This window comes from Mugil cephalus, chromosome 6 (assembly GCF_022458985.1).
Source record: "Mugil cephalus isolate CIBA_MC_2020 chromosome 6, CIBA_Mcephalus_1.1, whole genome shotgun sequence".
In the NCBI taxonomy this organism is placed as follows: Eukaryota; Metazoa; Chordata; class Actinopteri; order Mugiliformes; family Mugilidae; genus Mugil; species Mugil cephalus.
Window position 1 is genome coordinate 22719564 of NC_061775.1, and position 18878 is coordinate 22738441.

At 44.7% G+C, this 18878-nt stretch overlaps 1 protein-coding gene and 2 non-coding genes across 5 annotated transcripts in view; 1 reads left to right on the plus strand and 2 right to left on the minus strand.

Annotated features, from left to right (window-relative positions):
• hmcn1 (hemicentin 1) overlaps window positions 1–18878 on the plus strand; it is an 84430-nt gene that overhangs the window by 57571 nt on the left and 7981 nt on the right. For all 3 annotated transcript variants that reach the window (XR_007112971.1, XM_047587868.1, XM_047587869.1), the window contains exons 47-96: window positions 680–793; window positions 927–1013; window positions 1139–1330; window positions 1431–1604; window positions 1694–1807; window positions 2624–2769; window positions 2871–3021; window positions 3197–3394; window positions 3476–3589; window positions 3668–3855; window positions 4822–4918; window positions 5035–5196; window positions 5731–5844; window positions 5934–6136; window positions 6265–6346; window positions 6420–6551; window positions 6727–6876; window positions 7077–7236; window positions 7380–7504; window positions 7606–7789; window positions 8717–8814; window positions 8922–9200; window positions 9291–9487; window positions 9604–9685; window positions 10046–10182; window positions 10269–10410; window positions 10506–10650; window positions 10731–10858; window positions 10945–11101; window positions 11367–11488; window positions 11587–11751; window positions 11917–12024; window positions 12313–12450; window positions 12535–12669; window positions 12746–13015; window positions 13590–13780; window positions 13875–14088; window positions 15200–15334; window positions 15416–15606; window positions 15700–15781; window positions 15861–16130; window positions 16311–16481; window positions 16591–16761; window positions 16975–17145; window positions 17221–17391; window positions 17498–17668; window positions 17918–18088; window positions 18167–18313; window positions 18393–18530; window positions 18612–18733. Coding sequence is in view for 2 of the 3 variants with exons in the window: in XM_047587868.1 (XP_047443824.1) it covers window positions 680–793; window positions 927–1013; window positions 1139–1330; window positions 1431–1604; window positions 1694–1807; window positions 2624–2769; window positions 2871–3021; window positions 3197–3394; window positions 3476–3589; window positions 3668–3855; window positions 4822–4918; window positions 5035–5196; window positions 5731–5844; window positions 5934–6136; window positions 6265–6346; window positions 6420–6551; window positions 6727–6876; window positions 7077–7236; window positions 7380–7504; window positions 7606–7789; window positions 8717–8814; window positions 8922–9200; window positions 9291–9487; window positions 9604–9685; window positions 10046–10182; window positions 10269–10410; window positions 10506–10650; window positions 10731–10858; window positions 10945–11101; window positions 11367–11488; window positions 11587–11751; window positions 11917–12024; window positions 12313–12450; window positions 12535–12669; window positions 12746–13015; window positions 13590–13780; window positions 13875–14088; window positions 15200–15334; window positions 15416–15606; window positions 15700–15781; window positions 15861–16130; window positions 16311–16481; window positions 16591–16761; window positions 16975–17145; window positions 17221–17391; window positions 17498–17668; window positions 17918–18088; window positions 18167–18313; window positions 18393–18530; window positions 18612–18733 (7706 nt within the window). In the remaining variant the exon portion in view is untranslated. The remainder of the gene's footprint in view (window positions 1–679; window positions 794–926; window positions 1014–1138; window positions 1331–1430; window positions 1605–1693; window positions 1808–2623; window positions 2770–2870; window positions 3022–3196; window positions 3395–3475; window positions 3590–3667; window positions 3856–4821; window positions 4919–5034; window positions 5197–5730; window positions 5845–5933; window positions 6137–6264; window positions 6347–6419; window positions 6552–6726; window positions 6877–7076; window positions 7237–7379; window positions 7505–7605; window positions 7790–8716; window positions 8815–8921; window positions 9201–9290; window positions 9488–9603; window positions 9686–10045; window positions 10183–10268; window positions 10411–10505; window positions 10651–10730; window positions 10859–10944; window positions 11102–11366; window positions 11489–11586; window positions 11752–11916; window positions 12025–12312; window positions 12451–12534; window positions 12670–12745; window positions 13016–13589; window positions 13781–13874; window positions 14089–15199; window positions 15335–15415; window positions 15607–15699; window positions 15782–15860; window positions 16131–16310; window positions 16482–16590; window positions 16762–16974; window positions 17146–17220; window positions 17392–17497; window positions 17669–17917; window positions 18089–18166; window positions 18314–18392; window positions 18531–18611; window positions 18734–18878) is intronic.
• On the minus strand, window positions 2080–2161 carry trnas-aga. Its single transcript has one exon. It is a non-coding gene; the product is annotated as a tRNA-Ser (tRNA).
• On the minus strand, window positions 8233–8314 carry trnas-aga. The gene has a single exon. It is a non-coding gene; the product is annotated as a tRNA-Ser (tRNA).

Sequence of the window (18878 nt, forward strand, 5' to 3'; positions counted from 1 at the left end):
CCCAGCCAGGCTTCAAAAGGCCAGGCAGTTGCAGTTCATCGCCAGTAATAAGTCGTAATAGGATCATTGCAGCTGGGGCCAAACCCAGCAAAAAGATGTCTGTGAAAGAAGAAGACAAACAGGAGCAATTGCTTTAAATGGTGTTTAAACCAATTCATCAACGTGTCTTACTTGATTAATGCTGCCAGCTGAAAGTATGGTTCATGAACTTTAGTTTGCCGACTAAATTGGCTTTGCAAAACGAACCGAATCCCAGATAATTTTGAGAAAAATGATAATAGGGTTTGTCTCGCAAGACACCGTGCTAAGTGAGAGATAAATGAATGTGGCCAAAAGCTCCAATTAAGGTGCACAAGGAAAATAAAGTGAGTGCACCGCAGACTTCGCATCACTTCAGTGTTTGTCACTTGTTTCTCTGGAGATTCTCATGAACCTTGCTGAGGCGAAACAGTTTTTAGACAGATCCAATTACTCTTAATCTCCTTTAACTGGTCTGTAAATATTTGAACAGCTTAAGTGTATTTGTTAATTGAACCAATTGTAAATTTAGTGGTAATTTTCTTTCAACAAATGTGAAATGTTGTTTTTTTGGGATGCTTGTATTGTCTGGAAAGAAGGAGGGAATCCGTCACAACATGGCAATAGATAAATGACAGTATTTGACCTGTTTAACCTGCAGGAGGCCGCAGCCTGCGTCTCATGCACGTTGCTGTGGAGGATGCTGGGAGATACACCTGTATTGTTTCAAACAGCGCTGGAGAAGAGCGGAAAAACTTCGACCTTGATATCCTCGGTACAGTTTTTTATTATGGTCTTTCATCGATGTCAGTACACGTAGTTTAAAATTTGCACGATTAGGAAGTTCTTGTTTTTGTTCAACTTCAAGAGATTGACAGTGAGAACTATTTCACTGATTTGATCGACAGTTCCACCAAGCATTGTGGGAGAGGGAACTGTGGTGGACACTAAAGTAAAGGAGAAACACAACATCACTCTCACCTGTGAGGCTTCAGGTAAGTCAAATCGTCTGCAAATGCAAATTGTTGCTCAATCCTTAACGTAGATTGCAATAAAACAAATAGTCTTCGTATTTTTTTCTTTTTGTGTGTGTGTGTTAACTTCCCTTGGTATTTTGCAGGCAACCCTGTGCCAGACATTAAATGGCTGAAGGACGGGCAGCAGCTGGTGCCTGACGGCCGTCACCAAGTTTTGTCTCACGGACGTTTTCTCCAAATCTCCGAGGCCCGGGTTGCAGACACAGGGAGGTACAGCTGCCTGGCGTCTAACAGCGCAGGAGACCGTAGCCGGCATTTCAACCTCAATGTCCTGGGTACGAGCACAACTCTTCCTGGTCATTTTAACAGCGAAGGAAGTTGAGTTGGAATGCAGTAATGTTTGATTCCTTTGGTTCTCGTCCTTTTCTTGACCAGTGTCTCCCACCATTGTTGGGTCGGGCCCTGACCTTTCTGCGGAGGAGGTCACGGTGACGCTGAGCAGCCCCACCTCGCTGGTGTGTGAGGTCCAGTCTTACCCTCCTGCTCTGATCACCTGGCTTAAGGACGGCACTCCGTTTGAATCCAGCCGTAACGTCAGAGTCCTTCCAGGTCTGAGATGACGAACACACAGTGGAGAACCTGTTAAAAAAATCACACCTGTGATAGTGCGGTTGAAGTTTGACGCTCGCTTTTTACAGGTGGGCGAACGCTGCAGATTCTCAATGCGAAAGAAGGGGATGCTGGGAGGTATACCTGCGTGGCCACTAATGAGGCTGGAGAGACTCTGAAGCACTATGAAGTCAAGGTTTATGGTGAGATACCTTTAAAAACATGATGTATCTTTCTTTACTAGAAAAGAGAAGGTAAGGTAAGGAAAGAGAAGGCCCTGATCAGACATAACATTATGACCACCTTCCTAATATCTACCAAAACAGTCTGGTATAGTGGGATAATTTTCTGTATCTTATCACTTTCAATAAATCAGTGGGAGGGAAGACGACTGCTTTTTATGCATCAAACAAGTGACATCGGTTGAAGGATTCACCTTCCTCCCGTCCTCTTAACAGCTGGGAAAAGATTGCGCCGTTGTCGGCAGGATTCGAACCTGCGCGGGGAGACCCCAATGGATTTCTAGTCCATCGCCTTAACCACTCGGCCACGACAACACACACACACACAGAAGCTGACGCTGTTACTTTCCACTCAAGCTCTTGCTATCTATAGCATGTTTGCATTCCACGTGGGAAACCAGCACCTGCCAATGAGGCTTTGCACATGAGACTTGACAAGTATTAGTTATGACCCACCAACCCTTACCAGTATTAATCTTGTGCTGGTTTTAATCTTTAGTCTTTGTGTGTGTGTTTCTGTGTCAGGCTGTGTCCTGCTGGGAATGGTTTCTGCATTTAAGGAGTGTCATTGCTATGGGGCGGGGATGACTGGTCTTGTATAGGCGGGTGGTCCATGAATGTCAGGTCCAAAAGTTTCCCAGAAGATCATTGGTCGATGTTATTTCCTTCTCCTGTCAGTGGTTTTAATGTTACGGCTGATCAGTGTATATGCAAGAGAAGAAAGTAAAGATCGCTAAATATCTCAGCGGTTTGGCTTAAAATGTGTTTTTTTGACAGTTCCTCCACTGATCAATAAGAACGACATACCTGGGGAGGGACTGGTCCCTAAAGAAGTCAAGATAAAAGTCAACAGCACGCTGACCCTGGAGTGTGTAGCTCAGGCGTTTCCTACCCCGGCACTGCAGTGGTATAAGGATGGACAGGTAGCAGATCAGAATATGAAGCTTATTTTTTTACATTTTATTGGCAAACAAACAAAAAAAAAATAATAATAATCTTTTATTCTGATGCATGTTCTCCACAGATCCTGCAGACGGACGACCATGTGTCCATCACAGCCAGTGGACGCATTGTTCAGATCAAGCATGCTCAGGTGTCAGACACTGGCCGCTACACCTGTGTAGCCACTAACATAGCTGGAGAGGATGAGAAGGACTTTGATGTAAATATACAAGGTGAACTGGGTTGACTGATGCCGATGTGTTAACTGAGATGATCATTAATAACTGCAGACAGCACACAGAGACACAACTGTAGACTTCATTTTTTTTACACTACACTATGAAAAGTGTCACAAATGTGCAAAGTAGGGCTTAAATATACCTTTTTTTTGTTTTTCCCTCGATTCAGTTCCACCTAATTTCAACAAGCCCGGCGGAGTTGGTGACGCCACGTCTCCCCCCGGCTTTGGAGGGGACGCTCGAGATGTGATACTTAACAATCCCATCTCTCTGTACTGTGAGACCAACGCCGTCCCCCCTCCGACACTCACGTGGTACAAAGATGGACAGCTGCTGACGTCCAATGACAAAGTTCTGATCCTGCCAGGTGAGACCAAAACAGAAATAAAGACAGAAAATACGAAACGGAGAGAGTGAGCTCACACTGATTTACCACTTTTAATCACAGGTGGACGAGTGTTGCAGATTCCCAGGGCCCAGGTTGAGGACTCAGGCAGATACACATGTGTAGCAGTGAACGAAGCCGGAGAGGACTCCATCCAGTACGATGTTAGAGTGTTATGTGAGTACAGGTTTCATCAGTAGGTTCAACAGAGCTGAGGGAAGCTGTTCTTCATGGAGTCTGTCTATTTTGCAACAGTACCTCCGATCATACGGGGGACGGACGGCGACTTGCCCGATGAGGTCACAGTCCTGGTCAACAAGACTACTCAGCTGGATTGTCATGTGGATGGAAACCCCGCCCCCAAGATCACCTGGTTTAAGGACAACCAGCCAATCGGCTCTAGCGGTCCACACAGAATCCTCTCCAATGGGCGAACTCTTCAGGTAACGACGAGGAAACGTAAACGGGCGGGCGATGCTGGGAATTTTGGTATCGATCCGATACCAAGTGAATACGGGGCAGTATCGCCGATACTGATTTTTTTCTACTGATCATTGAATAATTTCATAATTTTCCCTTTAGTTAGTTTAGTATGATTATGATAAAATACAGGACAAATATTTAGGCAAATAAACCTGTTTTTCTTAACTAATTACAGTATAAAATTTAAATAATTCCCAATTGTTTTAGAAAAAAGTCATTAGTGCAAAATAAGAAAAAGGAACAATGTCACAAAAATATAAGTATGACAATGTAAATAACACAACAACAGTGGAAAATAAAGTCATTAACAAAGTCAGTTGAGCAAAATAAGTAAACCAAAGCGGCAATATAATAATAAATATGAAAACTGCTCACTGTGAGGAGTTATTTGCTGGACGTATAGATGAGAAACTGTAAGAAAAGCATCGATCTCATCATGCTAGTATCGATTCGATACCAATACTGACCTTGGTATCGATACTATCGATATATAGATCGATCCAGCCCTAATTGACAGATTTAACAGGCCGTGACATTCCCCGTGAATCTAAACCATGTTCCAGGTTAATTTAATTATAACCCATTAATTGCCTGTTAAACCATGAGGCCACATGCAGAACACTCAAATCTTGTAGATGAAATAATTGATTAAATAGAAAGTAGCGATTTTAAGGTACAATATATGACTGATATTACGATTTGTTGAGCATCTTTTAGATTTAATTAAAAATGAATGCAATTTTTTGACTGCAGTTTGTACATTATATATGCATGTGTTTAGATATTTCAATTTCGAACTTAGCTGTCAACATGAGATTTAATTTAAACACTACTAAACTTTTGCTCAATCTGTTTCTAACACAGTGTACGTTGTCGGTATTCTTGCTTTTTATATACGGTATTTTTTTTTTCCTCCACTCCATCAGGTGCTGACTGCTCAGGTGTCTGACACAGGACGCTACGTGTGCGTCGCTGACAATGTGGCTGGAAGTGCGGAAAAATCCTTTAATCTCAACGTTCACGGTGAGTTACAGGAAGTTATTCTGCATTATTGCCTTTTTTGTGCAAAAATAAGAAGGTGTTAAGTCTATTACGTTAGCTCTGTAAAAACATTGATTCTTCTCTTCTCTTCCTTTCAGTCCCTCCCACCATCATCGGCCTGAGTCTTGAGAATGTGACAGTGGTGGTGAACAACTTTGTGTCTCTCTCCTGTGAAGCCACTGGTTTCCCTCCTCCCACACTGAGCTGGTTAAATGACAGGGGCCCCATTCAGGCCAACACCAATGCACTCATCATGCCAGGTAATACACACACATATGCACAGCGCTAACTGTTAGCAGGCTAACGGCTTGGGTGATTGCACTGTCTGTATCTGCAAACAAGACACTTTACTTTATAGAAACTTTATTTAACAAACACTGAGACACTTTGGATCCGGACTGAGACACTTTAAAATGTACATATATATATCTCATGCCTGTGATTGTTGGACTGTATATTTTCAGAATATTTTCTTGTAATTACTACCTAATTCTTACACTACACTATTTTCTTTTACTTTTTTTTAATTCTGTTTTTTCTCCTTGACTTATACTCTTGTGTCTATGTCTGGTCACATTTATGTTCTCTGTTTGCTTGAGACTTGGACAAAACTATTTCCCTGCGGGGATCAATGAAGTGATCTTGAATCTTGAATCCTGTATTTTACAGGTTCTCTTTACAAACAGCATTTAGACAAAATGTTTGCCATATTATAATAAGATGTTTTTTTTAAAATAGTTGCGTAACCAGAGCAAGATAAACAACAAAAGCCAAGTGATGTGTGTCCATTTCAGGGGGTCGTACTTTACAGATTCTGAAAGCGAAAGTATCTGATGGTGGAAAGTACACGTGTGTGGCCATGAACGCGGCAGGAGAGGCTTACAAACAGATCTACCTCACCGTTTTCGGTGAGTCTCAATCCATGTGATTTGCACTGCGCCCCGCGCTCCTGACTTCGTCCTGGACGTACTTCATCAACTCTCTCCTCTGCCCGCAGTCCCTCCCAGTATCCGAGACAACGGCGGGGACTCTCCCGTGGTGGTGAATGTGCTTGTGGGTAAACCGGTGACTCTGGAGTGTGAATCTAACGCTGTCCCTCCTCCGACCATCACCTGGTTCAAGAACGGCAGAGCGGTGACAGAATCCTCCAACCTGCGTATTCTGGCGGAAGGACGGATCCTTCAGATTAAAGGCTCTGAGGTGAGAGATTAACAGATGCCATGTTTGTTAGCATGTCTGTGTTTAAATTCCTCCTTGCAAATATTAAAAAAAAGCTACACTAGTTTCTTTGCATTATGTCTTTGTTTTTTTTTTTGCTGCTGCTTCAGGTGTCCGATACAGGGCAGTATGTTTGCATGGCCACCAATATTGCTGGACAAGTGGACAAGAACTTCCACTTGAATATCTACGGTAAAATATTCGAAATATAAAAGTATTTGCAAATCTGTAAATCTTATTAAATGCACTCTCTCTGTTTCCTCAGTGCCTCCCAGTATCGACGGCCCTGCAGAGGAGAGCATCGTGGAAACCATAAGTAACCCAGTTACTTTTGCCTGTGATGCTACTGGAATCCCTCCACCCAGTCTCACGTGGCTGAAAAATGGGCGGCCCATACGTAAGCCTGTACAGGTTTTACCTGTTACTGTGTTAATGTAATGCTTCATTATTTCTTTGCAATCAAAATAATACCAGTTGTTTCTTTAGAGAAATAGTTTAGTTCACATTTAGTGTGAACTTGACACATTGATGCTTTATTAATAACATATCTTTGGACTTCATTTCCCCTCTAGAGAATTCAGAGTCTCTGGAGATGCATATCTTCTCGGGAGGCAGCAAACTGCAGATCGCACGGTCACAGCTTTCGGACAGCGGTGCTTACACGTGCGTGGCCTCCAATGTGGAGGGCAAAGCCCAAAAGACCTACCAGCTCACCATTCAAGGTATGTGCACACCTTTCCATTTAAGCCACTGTAACTGCAACTGTAAATCCAACCTCCTTTCTAGGAGATTTTTGCATGTAACAGAAATTTTAACAGAAGTTTTTTGTATGTTAATTTACTTGATGATCCTTGATGAGTTTCTATCTGTATTTCTAAAGCTATCATTTGGATTGTAGCTAACACCTGTAGTTCTCTTTTAGTCCCTCCCAGTATCTCTGGATCAGAGATGCCCGGTGAGATGGGAGTCCTGCTCAATGAAAGCATCCAGCTGGTCTGTAGAGCGCAGGGAACCCCGGCACCAACCATCCAGTGGCTGAAGGATGGGGAAGCTATCAACAGTACAAGGAATAAAGGGATCAGGTAGAGTAAGAAAAACTGACAGCATGCTAATTCAGATTCAAACACAGTTTGTCTCACACCAGCGGCCCACAATGAAATCTGGATTAAAGAACAGACATGCAGGATGCTGTACACTTGATCAGTGATGTGTGCTGTCTGTCCAGGATCAGTCCAGATGGCAGCAGACTTACCGTGATCCGAGCTGACAACACAGACAGCGGCAAGTACACCTGTGTGGCCGCCAACGCTGCAGGAGAAGAGGACAGAATATTTAATCTGAACGTGTATGGTGGGTGTCTTTCATTTTTATTTCATGCTTTCGGCGTCCATCATCCAGGTCACCGTTCCTTCTCATGTCACTGACCTTTTACTCTCTGTGCACGCCCCCAGTGCCCCCAGTGATCGACGGCAGTGCTGACTCTGTGGAGCAGCTGAGTGCAGTTCTGGACAGCTCTGTCAACATTGAATGTGTTGCCACGGGATCTCCTCTGCCTCAGCTTAACTGGCTGAGAAACGGCCTCCCGCTGCCAGTCTCCTCCCACGTACGACTCCTCTCTGCTGGACAGGTGCTCCGGTAGGTCAGTGGACAGGGTGCAGAATGAGGATGATGACGTTTTTGCGAACAACTTTGCTATTTTGAACGTGAATATTCACAGATCAGGCAAAACATTATGACCCTAATATTGTGTAGGTCTCCCTTGTGCCTCCAAAATAGTTGGATCATCCCACAGATACTGGATCGGTTTGGGATCTGGCGAATTTAGAGGCCAGGTCGACGGTAGTTTTAATGTTGTGGCTGATTGTGTAAGATTTAGCTGAGTAAAAATAGAGAAATATAGAGAGAGAAAAGACTGTAAATCAGGTTAAGTAGCCACTCTGATAATAGGAGCTGGGATATTTTTCTGCATCAATAAATCAGTGGCAGTTTTTTTTTTGCTCAAAACAAGTGACATTGTCAAACAACAAAGGTTGAAGGATTCACCTTCCTCAGTCCTCTAACAACAGAAAAGATTGTGCCGTTGTCGGCAGGATTCGAACCTGCGCGGGGAGACCCCAATGGATTTCTAGTCCATCGCCTTAACCACTCGGCCACGACAACACACACACACCCATGCACACACCGAGAGACAGACACACAGAAGCTGACACTGTTACTCTCTGCTCAAGCAGTTGCTATCTATAGCATGCTTGCATTCCACGTGGGAAACCAGCACCTGTCACTGTGACTTTGCATATGAGAAGTATTTATGACCTGATTCATAGACAGCACCGACAGCAGGATACAGCCTGTATCAGGCTGCATCCTGCTGGGGATGTCTGCTGCCATCAAGGAGTGTCATTACTATGGGGTGGGGGTCCCTGGTCTGCTTACTTATTCTGTCAGTGGTCATGATGTAATGCCTGATCCGTGTAACCGTGTAGCTAGTATGTTGGATAGTTTCCACCTGTAGTGAGTTGAATATATCAGGATATTTATACATTCTTTCTTTTAATCTGTCAGGATTACACGGATCCAGGTCTCTGACGGTGGAAGTTATACGTGTGTTGCTTCCAACAGAGCGGGAGTGGACAACAGACATTACAACCTACAGGTGCAAGGTGAGTCTGCATCATCAGCAGCATGCTTTTGCAGAAAAAAAAAGAGCGTTCATACCATTCTCAATGTGAGAAATACAAGCTAACGATTGTCACATGATCCTCCTCAGTCCCTCCTGGTCTGGATGGAGCAGGCAGCACAGAAGATGTGACGGTAGTCAGAGGCAGCTCGGCTTCTCTCCTGTGCGTTGCTGATGGGACCCCAGCGCCCACTCTCTCCTGGATTAAAGATGGAGTGGCTTTAATCCCTGGCCGACATGTCATTCTCCTCAACCTGAATACCACTTTGCAGATTAGCCAGGCCCAGGTCAACGATACGGGACGCTACACCTGTATGGCTAACAACACCGCCGGCCAAGCTAGCCGTCACTTCAGCCTGAAAGTTCTGGGTGAGTGGAAGCAGGTTATTGCCCTTGATTCATCTTTTGATTTGTGAATGAATGAGAAAGGAAATCTTCTTTGTTTATCTTCTTTGTCAGACCCTCCACACATCAAGGGCTCCGATGTGCCAGCAGAAGTGTCTGTGGTGGTTAATAATGTCCTGGAGCTCCAGTGTGAAGCCACAGGTATCCCTACACCCTCCCTGACCTGGCTGAAGGACGGACGGCCGCTCCCGCAGACCGACAGCTTGCGCATCCTGCGGGGAGGAGAGGTGCTCCGTGTGGCCTCGGCGCAAGTGAGTGTGTCTCACATTATACTATAAAACAGTAAAACGCACACAATATAGTTTTGTGTATGTGATTTTTTTTTTTTTTTTTTTTTTTGTCACCCTTCCTCACAATTTTTCCTCAGCTGGAGGACACAGGCAGATATAACTGCTTAGCCAACAGCCCAGCAGGTGATGATGACAAAGAGTTCCTGGTTCGAGTGCATGGTGAGTAACATAGATGTGTAATTCCCGCGCAATGTGCAAGGTACATCATTTGTGTCAGTAACTCAGCTTTGCAGCTAGTGCATAATATTGCATTAACATTGGTATAGAGGGTATGCAACGACATCACTGCCATTTGGGGCCAGAGATATCTGTAAAAATATATCTCTGACTGCTTTTCAAATCTGTCGGTACGGTCAATTTAGACGCTATTAAAGCCTATGATTCAAACTAATGTGGCTAATCTCTATGCTCAGTGGCCGTAACCACGGAGACGTCCGCTTCCTGTGATGTCACATGCATACCCTCTATAGGAATGACCCAGTCATACTCCCGCAACTGTAGCTTCCCCTCTTTTAACAGTTCCTCCTAACATCGTGGGTGAGAGCACACCTCAGGATGTGTCAGTGCTAAAGAACAGACAGGTGACCCTGGAGTGCAAGTCTGATGCTGTTCCACCTCCAACTCTTACCTGGCTCAAAGATGGCCAACCGCTGCAGGTCAGAAAACAAACATACTGTACATCTGTCAACGTGGTACAAATGTAACTGGCCTAAACATAGATGATTTTCCCCTTTTGTTGCAGGCCTCTGCTCGTGTGCGTATTCTGTCTGGCGGTCGCTACTTACAGATCAACATGGCAGAGCTCAGTGACAGAGCTCAGTACACCTGTGAGGCGAGTAACATCGCTGGCAAGACCACCCGACAGTTTAACCTGGCTGTAAATGGTACAGTTGTAGTATTTATATCTAAATAAATAATTGTTAGCTATAGATTTAAGTCCATTATATAAAAGAAGATTTGTCTACATGAACACCTGCAGTGGCCCCAGCTATAAAGGAAGGCTCCCAGACCGTGTCAGTGCACATCAACCAGCCAGCTGTGCTTGAATGTATAGTCAGTGGAGTTCCACCGCCTCGGGTCACCTGGAGGAAACACGGCGCAATATTGTCAGGAAACAACCCCAGGTAGAGCACAACAGCAATATCCCCATAAAACACATCACTATAGATTCAGTATTTCCTTCAGCTTGTGAACGTGTGTGCAGGTACACATTTGCAGAAGATGGGTCTCTGCACATCCACTCTGCTCAGGTGACCGACACTGGTCGCTACCTGTGCATGGCCACGAATCAGGCTGGTACTCAGCGCAAGAGAGTGGATCTTCAGGTGTATGGTGGGTGGAAAAAAAAAATATGTTTAAATGTTGCACAAAACCAGGAATACACAACTGCTTTATGATCCCTGCTTTTCAACTTTTAGTGCCTCCGTCCATCGCTGACAGTCGCACCAATGTGACGGTTATAGTCAACGTTCAGACCACCTTGTCGTGTGAGGCCACCGGGATACCCAAACCCACTGTGAGCTGGACGAAAAACGGACGAACCATCAATACTGACCAGAACCAGAATATGTACAGGTTGATCCAGGTTTTCTCCCTCTCTTTCCTAATTGTTGAAACAAACGTTATGCACTGTTTTTTTTTTTATCTTGATCAAATTAAACTCTAAACTAAACCATTATTTAGTATCATTTTTCAATAATATATAATCTCATCCATGTCTGTGTGTGTTTTCACTAACAAAACCTTAGAAGTTTATTGATGGAGGGATGAAAAGGTTCAGAGGTGAAGCGATGAAGAGGGGTTGAAGGGCTGAATACTCACCTCTTTTAATAATTTCCAGATTACTGTCGTCAGGCTCCCTGGTCGTCATAGCGCCCACAGTGGAGGACACGGCAGTGTATGAGTGTGTGGTCTCTAATGAGGCCGGGGAAGACTCCAGATCCATCAACCTCACAGTTAACGGTGAGTAACACAGTTGTTGTTATTTATATATTAATAATTTACTGATAATATTTAATCTCTGAAGTTCAAGTATTTTCATCTCACTGTTCTTTCTGCAGTTCCTCCATCGATAGCAGATGAGCCCACAGAGCTGGTTGTAACCAGACTGTCCCCGGTGGTCATTGCTTGTACTGCATCCGGGATCCCAGAGCCCACAATCCTCTGGAGCAAAGATGGCATGAAACTCCCCACACAGGGACAAGGATACAGCATCCTACCAGCAGGTCAGAATCATAATGGCCTTGGTAAACGTCAAAATTAGACCCATTACTGACATAATAAAAAAACATCTGGTTACTTTAAATATGAGTGAGAATAAAGTGTCAGTGAGGACCTTTGCAATAATTATCATATTCATCTGTGTATAATTTGTGTTGGTGTGCATTCAGGTCCGGTTGAGATCACTTCTGCAGAGCTAGGTCACGCTGGACGCTACACATGCACGGCCAACAATGTGGCGGGCTCCACCCACCGCCACGTGCAGCTCACGGTGCAGGGTAAATTATGCTACGGCTGTGGATTGTTTTGCATTGCCTTATAGTGTCCGGTCTTCAAGGTTTTTCCAGCATTTTACTAATGTAGTTACTCTTTCTAATTAAACGATAGCTACACACAGTTGTTTGCGTGGGCAATGAGTTTGAGTTTTTACATGTAAAATTAATCTTTGTTTAATTGATCATCATGTTTTCTATCTTTTGTTAATGTACATAATATTGTGAAGGAGGTGATACATTGTTAATCCTCGGTTAAAAATAAATCAGCTCTGTTCTCGTCCCTCTCCTCAGAGCTCCCACTGATCCAGTCCCATCCATCCAGCCTGGATGTGATCCTCAATAACCCCACCACTCTGCCATGCAGGGCCACAGGCTCACCCAGACCCACCATTACCTGGCAGAAGGAGGGGATCAACATACCCACCAGAGGTAATTCATCCATTGTACTGCATGTGTGTGGCAGTAATAATGTGGCACATCATGACTCCTCGTGTGTCTTTTGTGTCGCACTAGGTGGTAGCTTCACTATACTCCCTAATGGAAGCCTGCAGATCTCCAAGGCGTCTGTATCAGACTCTGGGACCTACATATGTGTGGCTCAGAACCCTGCAGGGACGGCGCTCGGCAAAACCAAACTCAGGGTACAAGGTAGGTCTGCCACTATTATTAATCCCTTTATCTAGACACAGTTATGTGACCTGTATTCAACTTTGTGTGTTTGCAGTTCCCCCAGCGATCAGGTCAGAGACTCGGGAATACCTGGCACCCGTGGACTCCTCTGTGACGCTGCAGTGTCAAGCGGACGGCTCCCCTCCACCCACGGTCACGTGGCACAAAGACGGGCAGCTGCTGAGTGAAACCGTACGCCAGCGGGTTCTGAGTTCGGGGTCGCTGCACGTCGCCTTCATTCAGCCGAGCGACGCTGGACGATACACGTGCACTGCTGCCAACGCTGCGGGCACTGTCAGCCTGGAAATGAGCCTCACCGTGCAGAGTAGGTCCCAGAAAATGAACCTCTGTAAACACTTCAAACTAATTCTAGTTCAGGGGCCACATGCAGCACAGTTTTATCTCAGTGGGGGCAGACCACTAACCTAATATCATTAGAACCTATACTGATACAGAAGACAAATCCATTTTTTTCCTTTGTTTTAGTTCAGTTTATAACTAAACGTTTGCGTAGATACACTACGTCTCTTCCTGTTTCCCTTCAACTTTTCCCTTTTATCCTTTTTCTGCTCTTCCTCCTGTTCTATCTTCCCCTTCTCCTTCTCCCCTGCATCCTCCTTCTTCTCCTCTTCCCTTATTTTCCTACTACTCACCCTCCCCTTTCTTCTTTTTCCTTCTTTCTCATTTCCCCCTGCCTCATTCTCTTTTAATCTTTTCCTCCTTCATCTTCTTCTCTTCCTGTACAAATTCATCCCATGGGCCAGATTTGATGGAGGCTGGTTTTGTAGCGGAACAATCCCTATTCAGCACAAATGCACAAACTATACAAATGTTCTAGAAATAATACAGAATTAAGTCAAATCAAACCCTAATTTTGAGGCTGACTTTCAACTTTTCAGTTCCTCCGTCTATTCGTGGTGGGGAGCAGGATGTTGCAGTGGTGGAAAACAGTCAGGCCCAGCTGGTGTGCGTGGCGCAGGGTGTCCCTCAGCCTACGCTGTCCTGGGAAAAAGACGGTAATCCTCTCAGTGAAAGCGCGGGCGAGTACACGATCCTGCCCTCCGGGGAGCTGGTTATTGACATTGCTCAGGTAAAACAAGAAAGAAATTTTATGATTGTGTTTTGTTATGTGGGGAAAAAAAATATAAATTTTGTTCATCCACCTTTCGCTCACGCTGCACCAGCCTGACGACGCAGGCGGTTACACATGCGTTGCCACCAACGCAGTCGGACAGGACAGTCGGACGGTGACTCTGTCGGTTCACACTCACCCCGTCTTTACTGAGCTGCTTGGAGATGTGGCCCTCAACAAGGGAGAGCGCCTCGTGCTGGCCTGCAGGGTCAGCGGCACCCCCCTACCCAGGATCACATGGGCCTTCAACAACAACATCATCCCAGGTGTGATTAAATAAGAAATGGTGGTTTTATGTAACAACAATACACAGGATATATGTTTTAAATGCATATGGTTAACATAAGAAAGATTCAGTCAATAAACATTCCACTAGATCCCAGTATGAGTTTGTCACATATACATATATCCAACAGATCAACAAAATCTGAGAGCTAGAGAACACATGTTTAAAAGTCTGATAGCTTTAAACTGGAAAAAAAAGGTTTCAGTGCCTAAATTAGGACCTTGGACCTAAGTGTATGGTCATAGTGTACGTCAATAGAGAGAATAACTTATAATGTATAAGGTAAAATGGGTGTGTATGAAGGTATATGGAAACCACCTAAAAACAAAAAATAAAATCCTTAGAAGACAGAAACAAAAAAAAGCGCCCGTTTTTTTTTTTTCACATTTTGAAACCGGAAGTTGCTGTTTTCAAAGTAAGAGCATGTATAAGGACGGTACTGTGTGTCCAGCCCAGGCTAAAATGTCTTTGGAACTTTACTCTGACGTGATTTTTGACATGGCAGAACAAGGTTTGTCATCTGCAGAAATCTCTGCACGCATATCAGATTAATGTAAACTAGTAGCCAACTAATACCTGATTATATATAATTGTTTTTAGTTTTTACCTGGAATATGCAGCTTAGTTTTTCTGCAGTCATGTCGTCTTCCCTGAGACACACTCTTTTGTTGTTTCAAAAAAGAAGGTACTGATCCATGTCTACCGTCTTCATACGTGCTCTTACTTTGAAAATAACTTCCGGTCGCACAATATGAAAAAACGGGCGCTTTCTGTCTTTTAACGATTTTATTTTTTTGTTTTTAGAAATGGAAAATTAAAAGTGAGTTTTGTTTATCCATTCTTGACACCAATTAAGAAAAATATTTCAATTAGAATTTTTGAATTTTAAAATGAAAATCAAGTAACTGCTATTTTTTTTGTTTGTTTTTTAATATCCATTTCTGCAGTGTCATACATGCAGTAACATGCTGGTACTTTGCTTTGCACTGTAAAGAAAACAAATAATAGCATTGTTCAAAAAGAAATGGCAGTTTTTTTCAAGAAGTTTTCCATTTCTAACTGTGTTATTTTTTCTTGCCTTTATGTTGCAGTTCATTATGACCACGTGAACGGTCACAGTGAGCTGGTGATAGAGAGAGTGAGCAAAGACGACTCTGGCACATACACCTGCGTGGCAGAAAACAGCGTGGGGACCATCAAGTCTCTTGGCTTCGTTTATGTCAAAGGTAAAACTGCGATCTCAGGAAATGTTCTCACCCTCCTTCAGTTCACATTTGCTGCTAACGGCTTCTCTTTCCGCTCTCCAGAGCCTCCTATAATTGATGGGGACCTTCACTCCAACCGCATTGAGCCTCTGGGTGGAAATGCCATCCTGAACTGCGAGGTCCGAGGAGACCCGCTGCCGACCATCCAGTGGAGCAAAAACGGAATAAACATCCAGATCAGCAACCGAATACGCCAACTGGACAACGGCTCGCTGGCCATTTATGGCACGGTGGTACGAAAACACACGATAGACACAAGATGCGTGTAATACGTACAAATAATACAAAGAAAATGACACATGTAAACCCAAATATCTTTTACACAGAGCGAAGATGCGGGCAACTACATGTGTGTGGCGACAAATGACGCTGGAGTGGTGGAAAGAAGCGTCACGCTTACGTTACAGAGTAAGCGTCTGCTAAATGTCTCCTCTGATAATAACTGGAATATTTTCTAATCGATCTAACGCACGTACATGATCTGCAGATGCACCCACCATCACTGTGGAGCCAGTAGAGACAGTAATGGATGCCGGCACCACGGCCGTGCTCAACTGTCAGGCGGAGGGTGAGCCCACGCCCATGATAGAGTGGTCTCGTCAGGGGCGCCCCCTACTGGGCAATGACCGCTTCTCCACCTTGTCCAATGGCTCCCTCAGGATCAGCAGCGCCCAGAAGGAGGACACGTCTGAGTACGAGTGTGTGGCCAGAAACTTGCTCGGATCGGTGCTGGTCAGGGTCACTCTTACTGTCAGAGGTGAGATGAGCGTGCAGCGTTGCATTGTGCCGCATTTTCCTTGTCACTTCCATTTGCACCAGGGTGAAGTAGTTATTCTTATGTGTGCTTTAAATAAGAATTTAAAAGCAATGCTCTAGTGAAGGGCTAATGGAATTAGTTTTTTGACTTGCCAAGTAACAAAGTTTATTCATTTCACAGTTCATGGTGGCTACTCAGAGTGGGCAGAGTGGAGTCCGTGCAGTGTCTCCTGCGGTGTCGGAGCCCAGAAGAGGCTGAGGCGGTGTAACAATCCTTTACCTGCCAATGGAGGCCGCCACTGTGCAGGATCAAACACAGAGAAACGCAGCTGTCAGGGAAAACCCTGCCCAGGTGAGAGTGTGTTACAAAACCCGAGGTAGAGAATACAACTTATTATTTCAGTATTTGTAAAGGACAACGCTCATGCTGTGACATAATTTGTACTTTTGTCCTGCTACAGTTGATGGTAGCTGGTCAGAGTGGTCTCTGTGGGAGGAGTGCTCACGTACCTGCGGTCAGGGCAACAGGACCAGGATCCGGACCTGCAGTAGCCCTCCTGCTCAGCATGGAGGCAGGCCGTGTGAGGGGAAGGCAGTGGAGGTCATCATGTGCAGTGTCCGACCATGTCCAGGTGAGAAAATATATAGCACATGTCTGATAAATGGGACTGATGCAGAAGTTGTTTGCCTCATGTAGACTGCTGTTACAAATGGTGTTTTTGCATCAAGTTTCTTAAATCTTTGTAAGTGCTCATAGACCACATCTTTTGCAGCTGCCATAGTCTTGTATTCATAATGTATACTGAGCTTTTGGACCTGTGAAGTTCATGTTTATGTTCTCACAGTGGCAGGTAACTGGGGGTCTTGGCTACCATGGAGCCCGTGCAGTGAGACATGTGGGAAAGGCATGCAGTCCAGGATCCGGCTGTGCAACAACCCCCCTCCTGCATTTGATGGTCCACAGTGTGAGGGCACGGACACCCAAACGCAAGTGTGCAAGGAGAGACCGTGTCCTGGTAAGGACAGGATTATTTTCCTCAGCAGATTTTTAAACATGCACGTGAAATGACTCTCATTCTTGCGTCCTCCAGTGGATGGAAAGTGGTCATCCTGGGTGAGCTGGGGAGCCTGCAGTGTTTCCTGCGGAGGTGGGACCAGACAGAGGACACGCCTCTGTGCCAGCCCCGCCCCCCAGCATGGTGGCAGGCAGTGTGAGGGCAACGATGTGCATATTGACTTCTGTAACAGCGAACCCTGCCCGAGTAAGACATCTTTTATTTTGTCATACTGCCTACATTTTACAAATGTTTGCTTTTATATTTTTCCTCTATCTGTACTTCTGACCTTATTTTAACTGCTCTGTGTCAGTCAACGGCAACTGGGGTCCATGGAGCAGCTGGGGCAGCTGCAGCAGGACGTGTAATGGGGGTCAGATGAGGCGTTACAGGACCTGTGACAACCCCAGGCCTGCTAATGGCGGGAGAGCCTGCGCAGGTTCTGATACACATATGCAACGATGCAGCACGGCCAGTTGCCCTGGTGAGTCTCACGATCGTGTCGGGGTCACAGATGCTCAAACAAGTGCTTAGAAAGATAATGAATTTAAAAATAAATAAAAAACTGTTTATGATGTATTTTGTGCAAGTTATAGCATATAGAGTAAACTGGGACTTTATCAATAAATTGTAAAGAAATCCTCATGATATGAATAGTTGAATCATATGAATTAGACATAATATGTATACTTGTAGTCCATGCTAAATTGTTTTTGGGGGCGTATCATTGCAGTTGATGGTAACTGGGGTTCATGGCAGCCATGGGGAGAATGCTCCTCTTCCTGTGGAGGTGGAGAGAGGACACGTGTCCGACTCTGTAACAGTCCGTCATCTAGTAACGGCGGCAGGCCGTGTCCAGGGGACTCCACGCAGCTGTCCAGGTGCAACACTCAGGCCTGCCCAGGTAAGGTGTGGAGTGAAAGGAGCTTTATGTGTGTGATTGTGAATACGCTTGAAGCATTTATGACTTTCTGTTTGTCAGGTGGGCCCCAGAAGGCTCGGGGAAGCATTATAGGGAACATCAATGATATTGAGTTTGGCATCGCCATCCTCAACGCCACCATCTCAGACAGCAGGTCTGGTGGTAAAATCATCAAAGCCACAATATCTAATGTACCAAGGACTTTAGGTGAGATTTCCAACGATTCAAGAAGATATACACTCAGTCATACCTGCGTTAAGCTAAATGTAAGACCTTTTAATTTAAGGTCCTGCCATGAGGAAGCTCGTCTCCATCCTGAACCCCATCTACTGGACCACTGCACAGGAAGTCGGAGAGGCCGTCAACGGCTACACGCTAACCGGAGGCATCTTCAGGCGAGAGACACAGGTGGAGTTCGCTACAGGTATGGAATAATGAAATCCAAAAAAAAAGAAAATTTGTGTGAAGCTAGAACGTTGACTAAAAGGTGTGATGTGATCACCAGGTGAGATCCTGAGGATGACCCACATCGCCAGAGGCCTGGACTCTGATGGAGCCTTGCTATTGGACATTGTAGTGAATGGACACATCCTACAGCTGCCTTCACATGCCGACATCAGCATCAAGGTACACAAATCACTGCGTAAATAATTTGAGTTTTAGGTATATTTATCTCCGTCTGTTTTAAGTTTTGAGAGATCTACCATCATCACCTTAACCACAACTCAGCATTTTTGGTTGATCTGAAGTGAAATTAACAAAAAATAAACGC